The 23,495-nt window shown below is 35.7% G+C and overlaps 1 protein-coding gene across 1 annotated transcript in view; it reads left to right on the forward strand.

The window, feature by feature from the left end:
- The window catches only part of LOC123545821 (cilia- and flagella-associated protein 36-like), a 53,028-nt gene extending 31,829 nt beyond the window's left edge, over positions 1-21,199 (forward strand). Inside the window, exons 7-10 of the mRNA XM_053522237.1 lie at positions 5,213-5,366; positions 6,842-6,925; positions 10,575-10,871; positions 11,254-21,199. Coding sequence (XP_053378212.1) covers positions 5,213-5,366; positions 6,842-6,925; positions 10,575-10,871; positions 11,254-11,550 — 832 coding nt within the window. The 3' untranslated portion in view covers positions 11,551-21,199. The remainder of the gene's footprint in view (positions 1-5,212; positions 5,367-6,841; positions 6,926-10,574; positions 10,872-11,253) is intronic.
- Positions 21,200-23,495: the final 2,296 nt, after the last annotated feature.

The raw sequence follows: 23,495 nt of genomic DNA on the forward strand, positions 1-23,495 counted from the left end.
CCAGTGTCAAAACCCATATGCATGTGGGAAAGCATATTGCAGTTTATTGAATGTACCATGCTGATTCGCAAGTTGAAGGTCATTACATAAAATTTGAAAATTACAATGTTTAATATATGTTGGAATGTTTCATTTTGTTCATAGCTATATACTTTATAGTTGGACTAGTGTTATATTGGAAACAAAATCCTTGGTCCTAATGTCTACTAACTAAATTTCTAATTAATGGGCTTGGAATAATAAAAGTGCATAAATTCTATTGAAAAATAGGTGAAGAAAAATGTTTGTTTAGTGCATGTACTAAGTTGAGTTGGATGAAGTGTATAAATAGTTCTTTCTTTTGGTTTTATTTTGACAGCATGTTCACTTGAAGAAGAGTTGTATGTTTTATCAGCATTTTCTCACAGTATCAGCTATCATTTTTAGTCACAGTAGATTAAAAACACACACAATACAAACAATACCTTCTGGTCAGTAAAGATTGATGTCATGTCTTGATTATCAGAATGCAGAAAAGCTGTACAGTATGCTGCAAAATGATGACAATATAGCTTTGTTATTAGCTCACCCGAGCACGAAGTGCTCAAAGGTGAGCTTTTGTGATCGCATTGTGTCCGTCGTCGTCGTCGTCAACAATTGGACTGTTAACACTCTAGAGGTCACAAATTTGAGCCAATCTTAATGAAACTTGGTCAGAATGTTACCCTCAATGAAATCTTGGATGAGTTTGATATTGGGTCATCTGGGGTCAAAAACTAGGTCACCAGGTCAAATCAAAGGAAAAGCTTGTTAACACTCTAGAGGTCACAATTTTGACCCAATCTTAATGAAACTTGGTCAGAATGTTACCCTCAATAAAATCTTGGATAAGTTCGATATTGGGTCATCTGGGGTCAAAAACTAGGTCACCTGGTCAAATCAAAGGAAAAGCTTGTTAACACTCTAGAGGTCACAGTTTGGGCCCAATCTTAATGAAACTTGGTCAGAATGTTACCCTCAATAAAGTCTTGGACAAGTTTGATATTGGGTCATCTGGGGTCAAAAACTAGGTCACCATGTCAAATCAAAGGAAAAGCTTGCTAACACTGTAGAGGCCACATTTATGACTGTATCTTTATGAAACTTAGTCAAAATGGTAATCTTGATATTCTCAAGATCTGGTTTGAATCTGGATCATTTAGGTTCAAAAACTAGGTCACTAGGTCAAATCAAAGGAAAAGCTAGTTTACACTGTAGAGGCCACATTTATGAACGTATCTTAATGAAACTTGGTCAGAATGTTAATCTTGATGGTCTTTAGGTAAATATGTCAGGTGAGCGATACAGGGCCTTCATGGCCCTCTTGTTTTTACATTTGAATTTTAAAGTAATTCCTTCCTTTTTATTAAACTAATTTACTGTAATAAAAAATAATTTAAAAGGGGGGGGGGGGTCCCAGTTGGGTGTCTGCGCAAAATGTTTTTTGATTTTCTTTTTTTTTTTTGATTTTATGACAATATACCTACATGTATAAAGTTTCATTCACAAGTGTTACTGTTATCAGTTTTGACTTACTTTTATAGAAATTCACATTTAAAGTGGGTGGGGTAATTTGACATGTAACCAGCCAGGAACACAGTCTGCGCCGCTTTTTAATCCCCCGCCCTGGCGGAGGGATTATAGGAATGGTCTGCGTCCGTCCGTCCATCCGTCCGTCCGTAACAAAATCGTGTCCGGTCCATATCTTTTGAACCCATTGACATATTTCCATTATATTAACAACAAATGTTAAACTCACCAAGGCGATGTGCAGAACCCATATTCCAACTGTGCTGGGTCAAGGTCACACTTGGGGATCAAAGGTCATGGGGTGATATTTTGTGTCCGGTCCATAGCTTTTGAACCCCTTGACATATTTCCATTATATTAACAACAAATGTTAAACTCACCAAGGCGATGTGCAGAACCCATGTTCCAACTGCACTGGGTCATGGTCAAGGTCACACTTGGGGATCAAAGGTCATGGGGTGATATTTCGTGTCCGGTCCATATCTTTCGAACCCCTTTACATAATTTCATTATATTAACACCAAATGTTTAACTCGCCAAGGCGATGTGCAGAACCCATATTCCAACTGCGCTAGGTCATGGTCAAGGTCACACTTGGGGATCAAAGGTCATGGGATGATATTTTGTGTCTGATCTCTAATTTTTTAACACCTTGAAGGATTTTGAAGATACTTGACACAAATGTTCATCACATCAAGATGACTTGCAGTGCGCTTTTTTCGGATGGCCCGCTTCAAGGTCAAGGTCAGAGGTGAAAGGTCATATGTGTATATTGCTCACCATTGCCATGGTCTTGGTTTTTATTAATTTTTGTTTTCCTTTCGCAGATCTCTTTTCTGTTCACTTACATTTCTTTTTATTGAATATCTTCCCTTTAATGATACTGTAGATTTATTTATAATCAACTTACCCAAGATTGAACAATAAACATTAACCTTTGGAAGGGTCCTAGTGCTAAACCATAATGTTCCACAAAAAAGAATAACTCCTGCATAGGATTAATTAGGTTTAATGATGGTTTTGAATTGAGATTTCAAAGCCTCCATCCAAACGCATAAACCCCTACATTATCAGTTAATTTGGCGGGGGATTATAGCTGTCTTTTAGACTGCCTTGTTTAAAAATGGTTCAAACTTTTTACCTGGAACTTTCGTGATAAAATAACTATGCAATGGACATTTACACAATATGTTGCGTTTTGAATTGTCTTGAATACTTTTTTCAACACAGAGCCACTAAGTGGCCTAATCAAATTTACTGATTTTCAGTGGACGAACTTCACCAAAAATCTAAAACATATTTTATTAGTGGTGATATTCCAAATTTTTTTTCAGCAGATATTGTAAGCTAAATAAACATTAAAATGACAAAATATCAGTACACTCTAATTAATATTGGAAGAGTGGTACACTCTCAAACTAGGGAAAAGTGGGTGGGGTAAATAAACATGCGAAGCTAAACATTCGAAGCAACACAACTATAGGAATAAGAATTTTGCAGTTCAAGGAATGGCCTCAGATTATCATCTACTATCTTAATTATGCCCCTTATAATGAGTAGTGGGGGCATATAGATTTGGTCTTGTCCATGCGTCTGAGCGTCCGTCCGTCGCCTGAAGTTCTTGACGCACCTAGCTCAAAAAGTATTCGATATAAATTGATAAAAAATTACATGAGTCTTTATCGTGATATGTACTTGCGTACCTTTTATTTTTTGTCTTGCTCCGCCCCTTATTTCCAGAGTTATGGCCCCTGACATAGCTAAAAACACGTATTTTCACCTTGTGACATGCCTAGCTCAGAAAGTATTTGAAATAGATTGATGAAACCTTGCATGAATCTTAACCATGATATGAACTTGCGCATCTTTTATTTTTCTACGGTCTCTACACCCTTTTTCCAGAGTTTTGGTCCCTGAAATAGTCAAAAATGCACGTTTTCACGTTGTGATGTGGATAGTGCAAAAAGTATTTCATATAAATTGATGAAACCTTGCATGAATCATTATCGTGATATGAACTTGAGCATCTTCTATTTTTTGCCTGACTCCGCCCCCTATTTCTAGAGTTATGGCCCCTGAAATAGTCAAAAATGCACATTTTCACCTTGTTGTGCGCCAAGCTCAGAAAGTATTTCATATAAATTGATGAAACCATGCATGAGTCTTTATCATGATATGAACTTGTGCACCTCCTATTTGTCGTCTGGCTCTGTCCCCTATTTCCAGAGTTATGGCCCCTGAAATTGTTCAAAATGCACATTTTCACCTAATGACGTGCCTAGCTCAGAAAGTTTGATGTAAATTCATGAAGCACTGCATGAGTCTTGATTATGATGTGACCTTGCACACTTGGCATTCTTCTTGAGAACCTTAGCGCTTATTACAGAGTTATGGCCCTTAAAATCGCCAAAATAGTGGCCTAGAATAATGAATCCTTTGTATAAAATGTTTGTTGAGGCTATATCCCCTTAAAACTGCAAACATGAATCACTGAATTATTGCCCCTTATTTGTGACAAATGTGCCAGTGGGGGCACACCATGTGTCCTACAGACACATTCTAGTTTTATTAAATACAGCCTTGGGTGATACACTTTCTGGAACTTATAGTGGCTTATTGAGTGCAACTGGTATATGTCCCTACCTGGAACTAACAATACCTAGATTGCTGTATGTTCCTGCTTTGGAACAAGTGTAGATAATGTGATTGTTCCTTCCTTGAACTTACTTGATGGGTTCCTTCTTGGAACTAACAGTGTCAAAGTACATTTAATGCAATTACATGTATAAGTATTTGTTCCTACGTATAACAAAAGTACTTGAAGCTTGGTGCAGATTTATGTTTCTGTCTAGAAATTAACGATCAATATGTTATATACATTCAGATAAATGACCACTGATAGCAGTGCCTGTACTGTATATTATATGCTGCTATTGACAAACCTGATAGAATATTAAAACTACCAGCACTAAGGCTACCTAAAAGAGACTGTCAAAGCTACCAGTTAGAAGACCTATATTCATGTATATTCTAAGCTACATTGAAATTACAAATGCAGAAAATTTAATCTCAACTTTAACAATACCATTCCTAATAATATACTGCCTCAGGCAAAACTTTTTGTTAAATATCTTGAGCTTTCAGGATTAATTTTGTTTGTCTACATTTCATGTTCAAGGTCTATGCTTTTTTCCATGACACACATGTATATAGTGGACAAATTTGTGTTAAAGTTTATCACCCATGGCTGTATTTAATACAATAAAGGGGGTAGTAGACAATCTGAGGCCATTTCTTAACAAATGCAGAATTTTTGTTCCAATAATAGTGTTGCTTCGAATGTTTATTTACCCCACCCACTTTTCCCTGTTTGAGAGTGTACCACTCTTCAGGTATTAATAAGAGTGTACTGATATACTGACACCTAACTGGGACCCCCCCCCTTTATAGCATTCAGATTTATTATAGACTCCCGAGGTTCGACACACTGTAATTCAACAGCCTGACATGAAAATTCACATCTAGCATAGTTGGGATCAGTCATACAGGCAAAGATACTTACGTTTTATGTCAAAGTTATTATACCATACAAGGACGCAGGAAAGTTTTGCTCTATCTATGAATGAGTAGCTTTAATTTACAATGACTTGTATCTATGTTACAGGCAGTCAAAGAGAGAGTATGAGGAGGAACAGAAGAAACTTCAGAGACGTGACACGAAGGACAAACTTGAAATACAGAAAACCATTGAACTGTCCAAACACCAGGCAGTGCAGCTAGAGTCACAGAGACAAACTGAACAGGAAAAAATGAACACGGTAACATTCTTAATAGTGTAACAATTTGAATGCTCCTTGATAGTTATAATACAGTTGAAGGAACTACTAATTGTTCTCAAATACATTTTGAATTAAATATAAGACCTGACAAACAAAACAAATTTTGGTCAGAATGTGACCCTCAATAAAATCTTGGAAGGGTTTGAAACCAGGTCATCTAAGGCCAAAAACAAGGTCACTAGAAAAACCTTGTTAATTCTGTAGAAGCCACATTTTCTACCTGATCTTCGTAAAACTTTGTCAGAATGTTCGTCTAGGTCAAGTCATAATTTGGCTTTTATGAGATCAAAAACAGTTACTAGGTCACTAGGTCAAATCATAAAAAAGTCCTTGTTATCACTTTAGAGGCCGCATTTTCTGCTTGATCTTTATGAAACTTTGTCAAAATGATTGTCTTAATGAAATCTAGGGTCATGTTCAGAACTGTATTACATGAGGTAAATACTAGGTCATTAGATCAGGTCATGGGAAAACCTTGTTAACACTCTAGAGGCACATTTTCTACTTGACCTTCATAAAACTTTGTCAGAATGTTTGTCTCTGTGGTTAAAAACTAGGTCACAGTTCTGATCAAAGAAAAACTGTAGTAACACTCTTATAGAGTTGACATTTCCTACTTTATCATTTTAGTCTTTCATTAGAATGTTTGTCTTTTTGAAATGTAGGTCAGATTTAAAACTGAGTTACCTGAGATCAAACACTAGGTCACTAGTTGAATCATAGTAAAATCCTTGTTACACATTTTTTACTTGATCATCTTTGTCAGAATGTTTGCTGGGATGTATTCCTGGCCAAGTTCATAATTGTATTTAAGGTCAGAAACTAGGTTAAATTATAGAAAAACCTTGTTAACACTCTAGAGGCCACATTGTCTGGTTTATCATCCTAAATCTTTTGTTAGTATGTTTGTCTCTATGAAAGCTAGGTCAAGTTCAAAAGTTGGACGACTGAGGTGAAAAGCTAGGTCACATAGTTAACTCATAGAAATGGCTTGTTTATACAAAACACAGTTGTTACTATTCATGGTTCAGTATGCTGTAGATATATTCAGGGTTATATAGTAATGGTCAGGTGAGCAACTTAGGGCCAAAGTTTGTTAACTCATATATATTTCATGTTATAACATCTGCAAAATCCCTTGGGATATGTTGTGTGCTCACTGTTCTGGGCCCAGACACCTTCCAATCCCTTGGGATTCTGCAAATCTTATAACATGAAAAAACGAGTTATCCATACATTCTAAACCTCATTTAGGTAATGATGTTTAAGAATGATTTAAGAAATATACTGTCCATGTTCTGAGAGAGAAAATGTTTTGGGGTTTTGATTATGTCATGAGAAAAGTTTGTTTCTCCAGTCTGTATCTTACCATTCTGTATCTCCTAAAATGTTTTAGAAGGTTGCCATTAAAATTTGGCTTCTGTAACAGTAGTGTAATTTTTCTGTTACTACAGGTCATGCAGAATTTAGTGTTAGAAGATGACAAGAAAATGCCGCCACTGATAGCTGTTCCAGCACAGGCAAAACCTAAAGAAAAGGTAGTACTGTATACATCTTCATATAACCTATATACATCTTTATATAGTCTATAAGATATACATTGTTGCCATCAGTCTGTTGGTTGCATTAACAGTTCTGTATACCTTTTATGTCACTTTTACATCTGGTCAGATACTATTATTAAATAATTTTGATTAACAATTTTGAAATATAATATTGTATTAAAACAAACACAATGATGATTATTAGCTAGACTACTCGAAGAATAATCTGAGCTATTCTACCCACCCTTGTGTTGGCGTCAGCATCTGTGTTACACCTTGGTTAATGTTTTGCATGCAAGTACATTTGCAGGGGTTCCATTTGACCCGGGACCCCGGGTCTGGACCCGGGAGAATTTCAAAAGACGCTCAAAGGACCCGGCATGATAATTGCCTGTGCGTCACTCGGGACCCGGAGGCATTTTCCTTTGATAATCCTTCCTCTTACCATTCATTTCTTCAGTAAAACTATGTCCACGATAAACACGTGTATTCAAAATAAACACTCGCGGTCATGCCCTTCTGCCTTTGATCTTCTGCTAAATCCCGCCTTTTATCCTGTGGACATGCCTGGCCAATTTTTCTTTATCAGCAAGTTACGTCACGGCGAGTGCACATTAGGTAATGAGAATCAATGAAGTGTTAAGATTAATTAATAAAGCGTATTGATTGTGTACTGTCAAAAAGGCGCCAATTATTGAATTATCTGTATTTAAGCGACCAGCTGATTACCGAGCATGTGAAAAGTGCCCTGCAAGATTTCTTCATGCAAACTTTAAATTAGACCATTGTTTAGTGATTAAACCTTATTTTCAACAAGAAAATCCACAAATTTATATGAATTTGGAAAGCAGAAATAAGTTAAAAATGTCCATTCACGATTCTAATTACACCCGATGACATATGCAATTTTTCCAAAATTCACTAAAAAAACTGACTTTTAATGCAATTTTTAATGAAAAGTAGCATCATTATTTCAGGAACTATCTCAGATTTACCTTAGTGGACCAAGTTAAGTGTACAAAACAACATGCAGACGACATTCCGAAAGTGTACCAGTATCCGGATAGTACGTTTTGGATACATTTTTACAGAGTGTTTTAGCACTTCTGTTAAAAAATAAAAATACTGAAGAAAAACCTCATCAAATTAACATGAATTTTGATAAATATTAATTTAAAATATGAGATTATATGACCTGAAACAGACATTGTTATTATGCTGTAACATGTTCTTTGTTTTATTGTTTTATTAGCTATTTATCATGTAGTATTACTACATGTATATAAGAAAATATGGTCAATTGTATCGACGTGTTGGGACAGGACTCCTGTATATTGGAAAAGGACCCTTCAAAATATGGACCCAAGGGTCCTGGGACTCTTTGGTTTTCAGGTCTAGTGGAACCCCTGACATTTGTACTTATAGCTATCATGTAAAGGCCTATAGCTTTGAAACTTATATTAAGCGAAAATAGTCTAGCTATTCTACTCACCCTGGCGTTGGCATCACACCTTGGTTAAATTTTTGCATGCAAGTACCTAATGGCTTTCATTTAAAGCTGCTCGCCCGCACAAAGGTTTATGGATTTACCGCACTATTGGACTCGCCTGTGCGTCTGCGTCTCGATTTTGTTAAGTTTTTGTATGTAAGCTGGTATCTCAGTAACCACTTGTTGGAATGGATTGAAACTTCGCACACTTATGTACTGTGATAAACTGACTTACGTTGCGCAGGTTTCATAACTCTATTTTACTTTTTTACAAAATTATGCCCCTTTTTCGACTTAGAAATGTTTGGTTAAGGTTTTATATGTTAGCTGGTATCTCAGTACTAGCTAATGGGAATGGATTGAAACTTCACACACTTGTCCACAGTCATGATCTGACATGCACAAAGCAGGTCCCGTAACTCAACTTTTTTTTTTCAAAATTATGCCCCTTTTTCAACTTAGCAGTTTTTGGTTAAATTCTTATATGTAAGCTGTTACCTCAGTAACCACTAATGGGAATGGATTGAAACTTCACACACTTGTCCACTGTCATTAGTTGATAAGCACAATGCAGGTTCCATAACCCTGTTCTGCATTTTTACTAAATTATGCTCCTTTTTCGACTTTTGTTATCATTCAGTTGACAAGGCTGTTGAATAGTCAAGCGTTGCTGCCCTCCGACAGCTCTTGTTTATTTTTCTAGGCCAGTTACCAATCTCACTGGGTCAAGTACCATAACTCTGACATGTATTTTGGGCAAATTATGCCCTCTTTTGGACTTAAAAAATTCTGGTTAAAACTAGTTGATTGCATCCCATAACTCTGACATGCATTTTGGTGAAATTATGCCCCCATTTGAACTTAAAACTTCTGGTTAAAGTTTTGCATGCAAGTTACTATCTCCAAAACTAATGCAGATACTGGATTGAAACTCTATAGATATTTTAACATTTAGGGTAATATTTTCGTGCTTCTGGGACAATAATTTGAATAGTCGAGCATTGGCTGTCTTATGGACAGCTGTTGTTTCTTTTTCTGGGTCAATTATCTACCTCACTTGGTCAAGTTCCATAACTCTGACACGTATTTTGGTCAAATTATGCTCCCTTTTGGACTTAGAATATCCTGGTTAAAGTTTTGGATGCAAGTTACTATCTCCAAAACTAAAGCAGATATTGATTTGAAACTTCACCTGTGTCTTTGGAGTTATAAAACTAAGTGATAGCATCAAATCCCATAACAAGGACTTGTATTTTGGCCAAATTCTGCCCCCTTTTGGACTTGGTTCATATATGTACATCTGTCTTTCCATTAGACAAATTATGGATTCTGACTTAACATTAAAAACAAGATTTTTTTCATGAGGAACTGAACATAGATCAATGGCAATATTTAGAATATGCATATCATCTGATTTTGTACAACCATTCATCTCTCTGTCTGTTTCTCTATCCGTGTATTACAAGATAGATCCTGCATGAACTTGAAAAGTGCAAGAAAAAACAGTTTTATAGATGGTTTGTAATGTGGAAGATATGCAGGTCTTTTTATTTAGTTTTAATATAAAACATAAATTATGGTTTCTGTGGCAGCAGATATGATATGTAGAAGTAGGGTCCTTTTATTGTTAATGATGTTTTATAAACTATTTTAAACTTCCTATTTCCTATCAAGAAACAAAGAATATAATCATTTAATTTTTTGTTCATGAAATTCTGTGGTTTGGATCTAAACAGACATTCATTGCGATTGTTATAGGTTATTAGCTTTGTATCGGGGAAATATGCACGAGTTCTGCAGTGGAAATACTGTGTGACTTTAGGAGCATAATATTCTTCTGCCAAAGAACGAGTGCATATCTATAACTTAGCACATTACTAAAATCTGTTTGCTATAACTTATACACAATAATAAAGAATTTGTGTACTAGAAGATTCCTACAATTAAGGTGAATATACACAATAAAGAATGTATAAACTTTAAACAATGTTATATACAAATGTAGAAGTTGTTTATTAGCATGTGTATAATAAAGAAGGTGTATTTATAAACTGTAAAGAAGATGTATATATATTAAACACTGTAATAAAGAAGTTGTATATGAGAAGTTATATATACTTATACACTATAATAAAATGTTTGTTTATTTCATAGCCTGTGGTTGGGACCCCAGGTATCAGTGTTAGCATGTACACAGAACAGGGATCAGGTGTTAGTGCCAGCACTGGTCAGGCAAGTGCAGGAAAGACAGCTGCTGGTGGTGGGACCAGCAAGGCTGCGCCGGGCTCTAGTCAGCCTAGTGTGGACCAGACGTTGATAGGACCAGGACTCCTACCCATGACCAGAGTTCCTCAGATCAGCGGTAGTCAGGCAGCGGCTAATTGGCTCAAGTCAGCACAGGATGAAACCTCCACCAACCAGGGACAGTCAGACGCTGTACAAAAAGCAGCTGTATGTATAGTATTTATTTCAGTAGAAAATTTTTCTATACTTTCTATGTAAATCTGTAACTCTGTGTCATCCACATATTTTGCTTTCCCTGTATGTCATTTTGTCAGTCTGTCATAAAATATTTTTTGGGGCTGCTTCTCTAATTCTTCATGGCCTAGTAATAAATTTCATCAAATCTTGGTCAGAAATCATACTCCATTATTCCAATTATCATAAAACAGTTCATTTACATTCAAGTTACCGGGTTCAAACTTTTTGTATTGTACATGAAACTAATCAAAAGTAGCTGAAACAGAATTGCCGCTGGTTACAGATGTTATTACGGCATTCTTCTCTAAGCCATTTATTTATTTTACACAAAGTTGAATTGATTGTGTTACAGGCCGCCATGGCAGGACTTAGCGCCGAGGAGATAAAGAAACGCCAGCAATATCTCATAGCTCAGAGAGATAAGCTCATTGCCATGAAGAAAAAGGAACGAGAAAAGCAACTGCTGTCTGCCGAGCAGAGTAACCCAGGGCGACCAATGTCTGCACGTGCTGCACGGCAGATGTTGGATGAAGATAAAAGTAAAGAAGCAGAGCAAAAGAAAACTGTATCTGACGAAGAACAGAAAAAGATTGAAATGAGGCGACAGATTGCAAACAAGTTAAAGGCCGAACTCATGGGAGATAAATGAGATAGGAAATGAGGATATAGATTTGGATATACATCAACACATAGTTCTGTGCAAATTTTGATCATCATTCCATCATCAAGCTGGTTTATCCGTAAGCTTGATATCAAAATAGTCATTAGTCAGTTAAAGTCAGTCATTAAAATAGATTAGTTGAAAGTGTTACTTTTCTCACACAGTTTTTTTAATGCAAAATAAGATGAGCTTGTAATCATTTCTGTAAAGTTGTACTTCATTTTAACTGCTATTCGATATTGTAACAAATTGCCAATGTAGCAAAACTTATAATAATGCACAGTCAGCATGTATTTTTTGTATGTAAAAGTAAAAAAAAAAAAGCGAAACTTCCTTGCTTTACAATTCATCAAGTCTCTGCTAATTGAAATTTTAATCATTACAACTTATTTGGAAAAAAATTTGCAAATGATTTAAGTGCAACTCTAATTTGAATTATTCCTATGCAGGCTAAGTGCAGATGAATAAATGAATGCTTGTTAATCCCCCGCCGTGGCGGAGGGATTATAGGAATGGTCTGCGTCCGTCCTTCCGTCCGTCCTTCTGTCAGTAACAAATTCGTGTCCGGTCCATATCTCCTAAACCCCTTGAAGGATTTTCATGAAACTTGGGTCAAATGATCACCTCATCAAGACGATGTGCAGAACCCATGAGTCAGCCTTGTCGGTTCAAGGTCAAGGTCACAACTCAAGGTCAAAGGTTTGAGCCTGCCATTTTGTGTCCGCTCTATATCTCCTAAACCCCTTGAAGGAATTTTATAAAACTTGGGTCAAATGATCACCTCATCAAGATGATGTGCAGAACCCATGAATCAGTCATGCCGGCTCAAGGTCAAGGTCACAACTTAGGGTCAAAGGTTTGAACCTTCCATTTTGTGTCCGCTGTATATCTCCTAAACCCCTTGAAGGATTTTCATCAAGCTTGGGTCTAACGATCACCTCATCAAGGCGATGTGCAGAACTTATTAGTCAGCCATGTCAGCTCAAGGTCAAGGTCACAACTGAAGGTCAAAGGTTTGAGCCTTCCATTTTGTGTCCACTCTATATCTCCTAAACCCCTTGAAGGAATTTTATAAAACCTGGGTCAAATGATTACCTCATCAAGACGATGTGCAGAAATTATGAGTCAACCATGCCAGCTCAAGGGCAAGGTCACAAATAAGGGTCGAAGGTTTGAGCCTTCCATTTGGTGTCCACTCTGTATCTCCTTAACCCCTTGAAGGATTTTCATCAAACTTTGGTCAAATGATCACCTCATCAAGAACTCATGAGTCAGCCATGTCAACTTAAGGTCAAGGTCACAACTGAGGGTCAAAGGTTTCAGCTCTGTATCTCCTAAACCCCTTGAAGGATTTTCATGAAACTTTGGTCAAATGATCACCTCATCAAGACGTTGTGCAGAATTCATGAGTCAGCCGTGTCAGTTCAAGGTCAAGGTCACAGCTAAAATCAAAGGTTTTACCCTTTCACTATCCATAGCAGTGGCGGGGGATTTAGCTGTCTTTCAGACTGCCTTGTTTTATCATAAGCAGTTGAAGTTGGCCTTTATTTCCAATTTGTTTTATATGTGATTCATATAATTAGGCCCTCTGTGACATTGACCCTAGTGCAATTTCATTTTAAGATATTGTAGAATCATAATTTAAGGTCTGAAGTGTTACATGATTTGAGCAAAATGGATTAATTAAATGACATAAATTCACGGATTTAAAATGGGAAAGTAAAAATATTTTTTTAAGGGATTTATATTCATTGATTGACAAACCAAATAATATACAAAATATGCCCCAAATGATTTCACAATGTACAAAAGCTTGTTTTCTGTTACTTTGGGACAGATAATTCATTGTTATTTGTACATTTTCTGTATAATTTTATTTTTGTTTATATCCAGGCTTTACCTTTGTTAGAATTATTGCTTTAACAGCAGACAAATCCGTGGCCTTTAAGACATATGCACTGTCTCTAATTGCACTGTTAATTCTTGAAATGTTTGTTTTCTTGCTCTGTTAAAATTTTTGTCAGCCAGAAACAATGAAGGATATTTCAGTTGGGATGAAAGTGAAAAGTGTACATCACTGTACCACTGGGGACCAAACACTTCGTGCTCAAATGTAGAAATGGTTGTATATTAATTGCTTATCTGTGTTGAGATTGTGTAGACTGAATTACATTTATGCTACAATTACAGAAGGTATACACAGATTTACATTTCTTTGATATATGAATGAGTAAATGTTTAGTTTTTCTCTGTTATAATATATGTTAGAATTTTTAATGATGTACTTTCTGTTTGTTTAATTAAGTTGTGTTAAGTGTGATATATTCATTCTACTTAATTTTTCTTCTTGAAAAAAAAAATCTTAATATTTGCTGTCTCAGCAACGGATAAAGATATCAGAAATGTTGATCTACTGGTCACATATTTATAGTTTGTTTTATATTTTTGGATTTTATGAATGTGTCATAATTAATTTAGGAAAAGTAAAAAACTAAACTCTTTAAATGATTGATTCCAAGAAAGCTCGTAGAAATTTCAAAATATAACTGCACTCGGGTATATCCTGTGCAATAAACACAATTGCTTATACTGCTATAAATTGGCATGCTTCATACATTGATTTATGATCATTTTTCACACTAGATTATTGAAGAAAAAAAAACAATTTTTTATGCAGCCTGAATGTTTTAGAGTAGTGAATGTGACACAGGTTTTAGCTGTTCTATCACCTTCACTGGCATTTACTTTAGATGTTATGGTTGTTGTGTTATAAGTATTTATTTGCACCAAGTAAGTGGAACTTTGCACGTCTCCAAATATATTGGCAGACATATTTTGTTATTAGCACCACTATTCGGAGAATAGGGGGGCTATTCTACTCGCCTCGGCGTCAGCGTGACCTTTCTTGGTTAAAGTTTTTCGGCAACCTTTGTTTTTCTGTCATATCTTTGTTACTATTGCTTATATCTTACTGTAACTTCACATAAACATTGTCCAGTATACAAACAAAATATGTACAGGGGCTGGGCCCATTATACCCAAGGTCAAGATCACCAAGGTGTTATACTTAGGTTATTTTTAAGGTGAAAGTTTTTCGGCAACCTTTGTTTTTCTGTCATATCTTTGTTACTATTGCTTATATCTTACTGTAAGTTCACATAAGCATTGTTCAGCATACAAAGAAAGTATGTGCAGGGGCTGGGCCCATTATACCCAAGGTCAAGTTCACAAAGTTGTTATACTTGGAATTATTTTCATGTTAAATTTTTTGGAAAGCTTCGTTTATAGACATATCTTTGGTATTTTAAAAGATAACGACTTGAAGTTAAAAATATTTCTTTATAATCATCATCTGCATGTGTGGTTACAAACCCCATAACTCTAATTGTATTTTTGACAGAATTATGCCCCTTTTGTACTTACAGTTTTTTTGCAATCGTCGCTTTCTGGATATAACTTTAATGCACTGTAAGGTAAAGACTTGAAACTTAAAATGTATCTTTATCATCATCATCTGCATGTGTGGTAACAATCCCCATAACTCTGATTTGTATTTTTGACCAAATTATGCCCCTTTCATACTTACCGTGTTTTCTGGACAATAGGCTGCTGCACCGTATTGGCCACAGCTGTATATTCTATCTATTTCAGAAATGAAATTTAACGTATAGGCCGCTCCGGCATATTGGCCGTGGCCTATACACCAAAATGCCGCGAACATGACCATGTCGTATAAAGAATATGCTAGATAAATAGTCATTAAAATCGATTGTATTTACAGGTAATCATTCTTGTTAATCCATCGAATGCAGTGAACTGTTAATGTAATTTTTAGTGAGCTGTTTTCAAAGGCCCTTGCGGCAAAATTGTCCATTCTGTACTTTACGAGAACTATTGCAAATGGCAGTGACGGCAGTGACGATGATGTTCCTTTAGGTCGGCTTGTAGAAAAAGTATCATCCTCACTGTTAGGCGAGGAACAACTGCACTTGTTCTATTCAGATTCAGAGGACGAAAATTTCAATGGCTTTGATGAACGTGAATGAAAATGCTACTGTTATGCATGTGCAAATAGTGTATGTTAAAAACGTAGCAGTGTAATGCATGTATATTAATAAAAAAAAAAACTTTCCGAAATAAAACAGTTGATTATATGCATATGCTAACTCATTATTCTATTTTACTCATATTTGTAAGGTGCAATCATTGCGGGCGTGTAGATTTCAAGGTACACCCAGCAACGATGTCCAGGAGAAATGAAATAGAATTTCAACAGCTTTCAAAATGCAAGTGAAAAATTAAAACTGTCATATAGGCCGCATGAAAGGCCCATTTAGAAAAAATAAAATGATGTATAGGCTGCTTCGATGCATAGGACGCACCCCTGAAAATTTCACTTTTTTTAACGTATAGGCCTCGGCCAATTGTCCGGAAAATACGGTAAATTTTTTAACAAACTTTGTTTTTTGGTCATAACTTTGGTACTATTTAAGATAATGACTTGAAACTCAAATACCATCATCATCTGCATGTGTGGTAACAATCCCAATATCTCTAATATGTGTTGTTGACAGAATTATGCCCCTTGATGTATCTTCCTTTTAAAGTAGAGGTCTCCTGTTGAGACATATATTCATTTTACTGTCAAATCGCCGAATAGTGGAATGCGCTGTCTTACGGACGGCTCTTGTTTGTGTGTTTATCCATCTCAAATGGTTGTCCAGACAACATTAGAACTAGGTTGAACTCAGTTTGGCATACTGGGATAATATACCAGGTGTAATCGTGTACACCGTATGTCCAGAAAATGTTTGGGCCGTCAAATTTTTGATAAGAGTTCTTGGTCTTAAATTTAACTGAAAGTTTATTGACCTTTTCCTTTTAACGTAACCATGCTAAATTTCTAAAATTCAATTCATTTAATTTGGGCAGTACCTTATGGTGTATGTTCTTGAAAGAATAATTAGTTGTTGAAGTTGTGGATAATGATAGATACCAAGTCAATTTGCATACTTTATTGACATATAAGATTTAACAATAGTTTAGTAGCTATAAGGACACAAAATACATGAAGTGTGTCTGGAACGCCTATCCTGTTTTTGTAGTTGGGAATTACAACTGTATGGGGAACATGCACTTTACTAAGCAATGTGTAGTTGATAGTGTTCAAATGATGTTTTGTATTTGTATCCATATTTGCAGATTTCTGTATAGTATTGCCAATAAAATGACAGAAAAAAGCATTGATGATATAAGCAAGAAATTGTTTTGGATTTTACATAAAATTTTGATTTACATGTATATGATAATCTGACATGTAGTGTCCATTTTTGGACTTAATAGCAAGTTTTCATACTTGCTTATCTGTATTCTCATTAACATTTATTTTTAAGACCATAGCTTTTGAATAGTCAAGCATTGCTGTGCTCCAACCGCTCTTGTTGTTTAACTGCATTGATTTTTCAATATTATACAGAGGCAGTTCAATGTATGTGAAGAAAATCAGTGATCCAGTCAAGTGTGTATATTGTTTTGTTGTTTAAAAGCTATCACTACATACCTCTTCATAGCACAGGTTGTTCTCACTATACGAGTAAATTGTTGTGTTTCTGTAGTGTGTAATATATCTCGACATATCTCAAACAGTCAAGCCGTCCATTCTTTACACGTTTACATTGTGATACCACAGTTGTGCATCTTTCATATTTTAGCATGTAGTTTTAGATACAGTTTGAAAGGTGAATGTCAAAGAAGTCTAAGTTCTTCTTTATTTATATGCTCTAAGATTTCTTTCACATTCACCCCTTGGTATATTCTATGAATCTTTCTCTGAATGTAAATTGTCACAAGATGGTTATATTTGGTATTTTAATGATCTGTCAACATAATCTTGTATTATAAAAATCCTGTATTATAAAAATCCTGAGTCAATACCTGTAAGTTGTTAATACTTGTAAATAGATAGAATTGTTCCACTTGTTAATTTGAATTGTGTCTTTTCAAATTATTCAGAGCAATTGCTTAAAAGTATAATCCAGAATTTTATGGGCAGCTGTTTGTGAAATAAAGTAGCAGAAATGGAAATATTAGGCTAAAGCTCCAATTGCCTGCCAGCAGGGACCAAGATATAATTTGTTAAGCTAAGTAATTTGTTTAGCCAAGTGTTGACCAACACACGAATGGTATATTTCTATATCAGATACAAAAACCAGAATTATACAGAGAATCCTCGTGTGTTCACACCGGTTCACATCCCTATAACTTCTTCAAGGTGCACGGTATATGCCTCTTGTTTTGAGGTGAGAAAAGAAATTCTTTAATTAAAGATACATATTTAGGCATTTAGTATAAAAGGAACTGAGGCACATTTGTATAAGATATCTAGATGCTCAGTAACTAAAATTGTAGGTTTAAGGAAACTATTGATACATACTTCATTCACTGAGAGAAAATCAAAAGTCAGCGTATGTGTTTTTGTAAGATATATATTGTGACACTGCACAACTGTTGCATGGTGACATAAAGAAAACTGAATTTTCCTTGAATGTATTTAAGAAAGCCAATTTGATAAGATGAAATATTTCTTACAGTAGCGATGGTGTGAAAACTTGAAATCAAGCTTCCAATGCCTTGCTGTTGTTTGTTTACAAGCTTTTGTCTGCACTGCAGTAAACTTTATTAAGTGTATAAAAAGATTAATATGTAAGTACTGCACAGTATTATGGCAGTTTTATTTTTAGCAGTTTACAGATAAACAACCAGTGAAATTCTTGTTTAAAATGAAATATATATAGAGCTAGATCAGTAGATGCTTTTTTGTGCAGGGGATGACAGGGAGGAAATGGGATCATTTTGTAGTGATTTTATATGGTTTGAATCTTGCATCCGTCCAAGTGTTGCTTTTAGCTCACCTGTCACAAAGTGACAAGGTGAGCTTTTGTGATCGCGCGGTGTCCGTCGTCCGTCCGTCCGTAAACTTTTGCTTGTGACCACTCTAGAGGTCACATTTTTCAAGGGATCTTTATGAAAGTTGGTCAGAATGTTCATCTTGATGATATCTAGGTCAAGTTCGAAACTGGGTCACGTGCCATCAAAAACTAGGTCAGTAAAAAATAGAAAAACCTTGTGACCTCTCTAGAGGCCATATATTTCACAAGATCTTCATGAAAATTGGTCAGAATGTTCACCTTGATGATATCTAGGTCAAGTTCGAAACTGGGTCACGTGCCTTCAAAAACTAGGTCAGTAGGTCTAAAAAATAGAAAAACCTTGTGACCTCTCTAGAGGCCATATATTTCACAAAATCTTCATGAAAATTGGTCAGAACATTCACCTTGATGATATCTAGGTCATGTTCGAAACTGGGTCACGTGCCATCAAAAACTAGGTCAGTAGGTCAAATAACAGAAAAACCTTGTGACCTCTCTAAAGGCCATATTTTTCATGGGATCTGTATGAAAGTTGGTCTGAATGTTCATCTTGATGATATCTAGGTCAAGTTCGAAACTGGGTCACGTGCCATCAAAAACTAGGTCAGTAGGTCTAAAAATAGAAAAACCTTGTGACCTCTCTAGAGGCCATATATTTCACAAGATATTCATGAAAATTGGTCAGAATGTTCACCTTGATGATATCTAGGTCGAGTTCGAAACTGGGTCACTTGCCTTCAAAAACTAGGTCAGTAGGTCTAAAAATAGAAAAACCTTGTGACCTCTCTAGAGGCCATATATTTCACAAAATCTTCGTGAAAATTGGTCAGAACATTCACCTTGATGATATCTAGTTCAGGTTTGAAACTGGGTCACGTGCCATCAAAAACTAGGTCAGTAGGTCTAAAAATAGAAAAACCTTGTGACCTCTCTAGAGGCCATATATTTCACAAGATCTTCATGAAAATTGGTCAGAACATTCACCTTGATGATATCTAGGTCAAGTTCGAAACTGGGTCACGTGCCGTCAAAAACTAGGTCAGTAGGTCAAATAATAGAAAAACCTTGTGACCTCTCTAAAGGCCATATTTTTCATGGGATCTGTATGAAAGTTGGTCTGAATGTTCATCTTGATGATATCTAGGTCAAGTTCGAAACTGGGTCACGTGCCGTCAAAAACTATGTCAGTAGGTCTAAAAATAGAAAAACCTTGTGACCTCTCTAAGGGCCATATATTTCATGAGATCTTCATGAATATTGGTCAGAATGTTCACCTTGATGATATCTAGGTCAGGTTCGAAAGTGGGTCACGTGCCTTCAAAAACTAGGTCAGTAGGTCATATAATAGAAAAACCTTGTGATCTCTCTAAAGGCCATATTTTTCACGGGATCTGTATGAAAGTTGGTCTGAATGTTCATCTTGATGATATCTAGGTCAAGTTTGAAAGTGGGTCACATGCCGCCAAAAACTAGGTCAGTAGGTCAAATAATAGAAAAACCTTGTGACCTCTCTAAAGGCCATATTTTTCATGTGATCTGTATGAAAATTGGTCTGAATGTTCATCTTGATGATATCTAGGTCAAGTTTGAAACTTGGTCAACTGCGGTCAAAAACTAGGTCAGTAAGTCTAAAAATAGAAAACCATGTGACCTCTCTAGAGGCCATACTTGTGAATGGATCTCCATAAATATTGGTCAGAATGTTCACCTTGATGACATCTAGGTCAAGTTTGAAACTGGGTCACATGCCTTAAAAAACAAGGTCAGTAGGTCAAATAATAAAAAAACCTTGTGACCTCTCTAGAGGCCATACTTTTCATGGGATCTGTATGAAAGTTGGTCTGAATGTTCATCTTGATGATATCTAGGTCAAGTTCGAAACTGAGTCAACTGCGGTCAAAAACTAGGTCAGTAGGTCTAAAATTATAACAATCTTTTGACCTCTCTAGAGGCCATATTTTTCAATGGATATTCATGAAATTTGGTCTGAATGTTCACCTTGATGATATCTAGGTCAGTTTCAAAACTGTGTCATGTGCGTTCAAAATCTAGGCCAGTAGGTATAAAAATAGAAAAACCTTGTGACCTCTCTAGAGGCCATATTTTTCATGAGATCTTCATGAAAATTAGTGAGAATGTTCACCTTGATGATATCTAGGTATAGTTCAAAACAGGGTCACGTACCTTCGAAAACTAGGTCAATAGGTCAAATAATAGAAAAACCTTGTGACCTCTCTAGAGACCATATTTTTCAATGGGTCTTCATGAAAATTGGTCAAAATTTTTATCTTGATAATATCTAGGTCAGGTTCAAAACTGGGTCACATGAGCTCAAAAGCTAGGTCACTATGTCAAATAATAGAAAAAACAACGTCATACTCAAAACTGGGTCATGTGGGAAGAGGTGAGCGATTCAGGACCATCATGGTCCTCTTGTTTTGTTTGTTTATATTCCCAACACCATAATACTGTGTGATACATATAGAAATTTGAACAGTTTTGATCTGTTTACCTGGTATTGTACGGTCAGAGTTGTGCATTCTCAAAATATATTTAGTGTGACAATGTATAATTTTATTATTTTACCTATATGTGATACACATGCAGTGGTACAGAATGTAAGGTATGTTTTAAGTTCTAGTTTGTTTTGTGTTACTATAGCATATTTTTGAAATCCCTAAGAAATTAAATGTTCAAAAAGAAATACATGTTGTCTTGTCTTTTCGTCTGTTGCCAATAGCTATATCAAGACCCCTTGTTGAATTTTTATTAAAATTTTGTAACACTAGTACAAGAGTGAAAGTGAAAGCATCATAGGTGGAGTATAGTGACTGAATGCGGTTTCTCAATGATGAAGATTTCACTTCATAGCCTCTAACTGACTGTTTTTACTACTTTTTCAATGCAGCTATAAACAGATCAGCCTATTAATAACTCTCTTCACAGATATTGTTCAATTTGTACCCTCTTTATGAATAAGTATTGGAAGAACATTAAAATGTGTTGCATGCAACTAGTTGAAAAAAGTAGAGTAAACATTAAAGAACAATTGTATTTGATTTCTGTACAGAAATAGTATGGGCCCCATCAACATGTCTCTGTAGTTATAGCAGAGAAAATGTTCAATGCAATTTGACGTTAGTTGTCGCTCTTTTCCCATTCACCTCTTGCAGAGGGCATTGCAAGAGTACTTTATTATCCCCTGATATAGTTTTGGCATTATTTGTTCGTCTGTCCATTCAAGCTTACATTTGCATACATATGTGGCTATAGGTAACTGTACTTTTTCTTTGATGTCATTCCATAAGCTTTCATGTGGGGTATTTTTCTTTTATGTGGCTTAAAGAACAATAGAGAGAACACAAGAGTAGCCACATAAAAACATTGTGCTCACTGCTACAAGTAGACACCGTCATTTATATGACTGAAAAATTGTTGAAAAAGACATTAAACCTAAACACACACACATAAAAACCCATAATTATGTAGGAACGTCCATCCGTACGTCTGGAACCATATCTAGAGTGGATTTGAATATTTACATAAAACTTCTTGTACATATTCACCACTAAAGGGAAATGTGGCCCGTCAAGTTTCAGTCAGCTTGGCCTAGTTACACCAGAGTTAAGGCCCTTAGTAGTTTCTAGTGTTAACTATATAGCGATGGGTCAGTGCAACATGGTCGTAACTTGATTTTTTTACCAAATACACTTTTTTACATAATTTGCCTTATTTAACATAAATGCACCACTTGTTAAAATATCTAAATCACATTCTTAAAATTAAAGTGAAAAAAGTAAAATTGTCAAAAGGTTGTATCTCAGGAAGACACTTTCAGTCAGTGCAACATGGTCGTAACTCAATATACGTCTTTGTTGCACAGAGTTAGTATGCTATTTCACTTTGAAATTTCTGTGCAACATGGTTGTAACTCACAAAGTGTAACATATTACAATAGTTAAATGATAAATGATAAGGATGATTTTTGTTTTTAAACAACTTAGAAAATGGTTTTTATACTACAAAATTAATATTGTTACCATATTTCATATTTTATCAATGCAAAGTGGTGTTAAGAATTTATTGACCAACATGTTTTGGATTTTACCAAAACACTTACTTTGTTAAAAAATACTCTGTTAACTATTTCTCAGCAAAACTTCTTCCAAATTCAGTATTTTTTAGCATCAGAAGCCCTATTCATAATGTCTTGACTTAATTTTAAGAGGAAAAAAAAGCACCTTTTTATACTTGTAATTATTAAATAAACTTTCCTTTATGCAAGTTTCATGTAAAACTGTGAAAGGATAACAATGAACTAACATTTTTAGCTCACCTGTCACAAAGTGACAAGGTGAGCTTTTGTGATCGCGCGGCGTCCGTCGTCCGTCGTCCGTCCGTGCGTGCGTCCGTCCGTCCGTCCGTAAACTTTTGCTTGTGACCACTCTAGAGGTCACATTTTTCATGGGATCTTTATGAAAATTGGTCAGAATGTTCACCTTGATGATATCTAGGTCAAGTTCGAAACTGGGTCACGTGCCGTCAAAAACTAGGTCAGTAGGTCTAAAAATAGAAAAACCTTGTGACCTCTCTAGAGGCCATATATTTCACAAGATCTTCATGAAAATTGGTCAGGATGTTCACCTTGATGATATCTAGGTCAAGTTTGAAACTGGGTCACGTGGGGTCAAAAACTAGGTCAGTAGGTCTAAAAATAGAAAAACCTTGTGACCTCTCTAGAGGCCATATTTTTCATGAGATCTTCATGAATATTGGTCAGAATGTTCACCTTGATGATATCTAGGTCAAGTTCGAAACTGGGTCACGTGCCGTCAAAAACTAGGTCAGTAGGTCTAAAAATAGAAAAACCTTGTGACCTCTCTAGAGGCCATATTTTTCATGAGATCTTCATGAATATTGGTCAGAATGTTCACCTTGATAATATCATGGTCAAGTTCGAGACTGGGTCACGTGGGGTCAAAAAGTAGGTCATTAGGACTAAAA

Source organism: Mercenaria mercenaria, chromosome 1 (genome assembly GCF_021730395.1).
Source record: "Mercenaria mercenaria strain notata chromosome 1, MADL_Memer_1, whole genome shotgun sequence".
Classification (NCBI taxonomy): domain Eukaryota; kingdom Metazoa; phylum Mollusca; class Bivalvia; order Venerida; family Veneridae; genus Mercenaria; species Mercenaria mercenaria.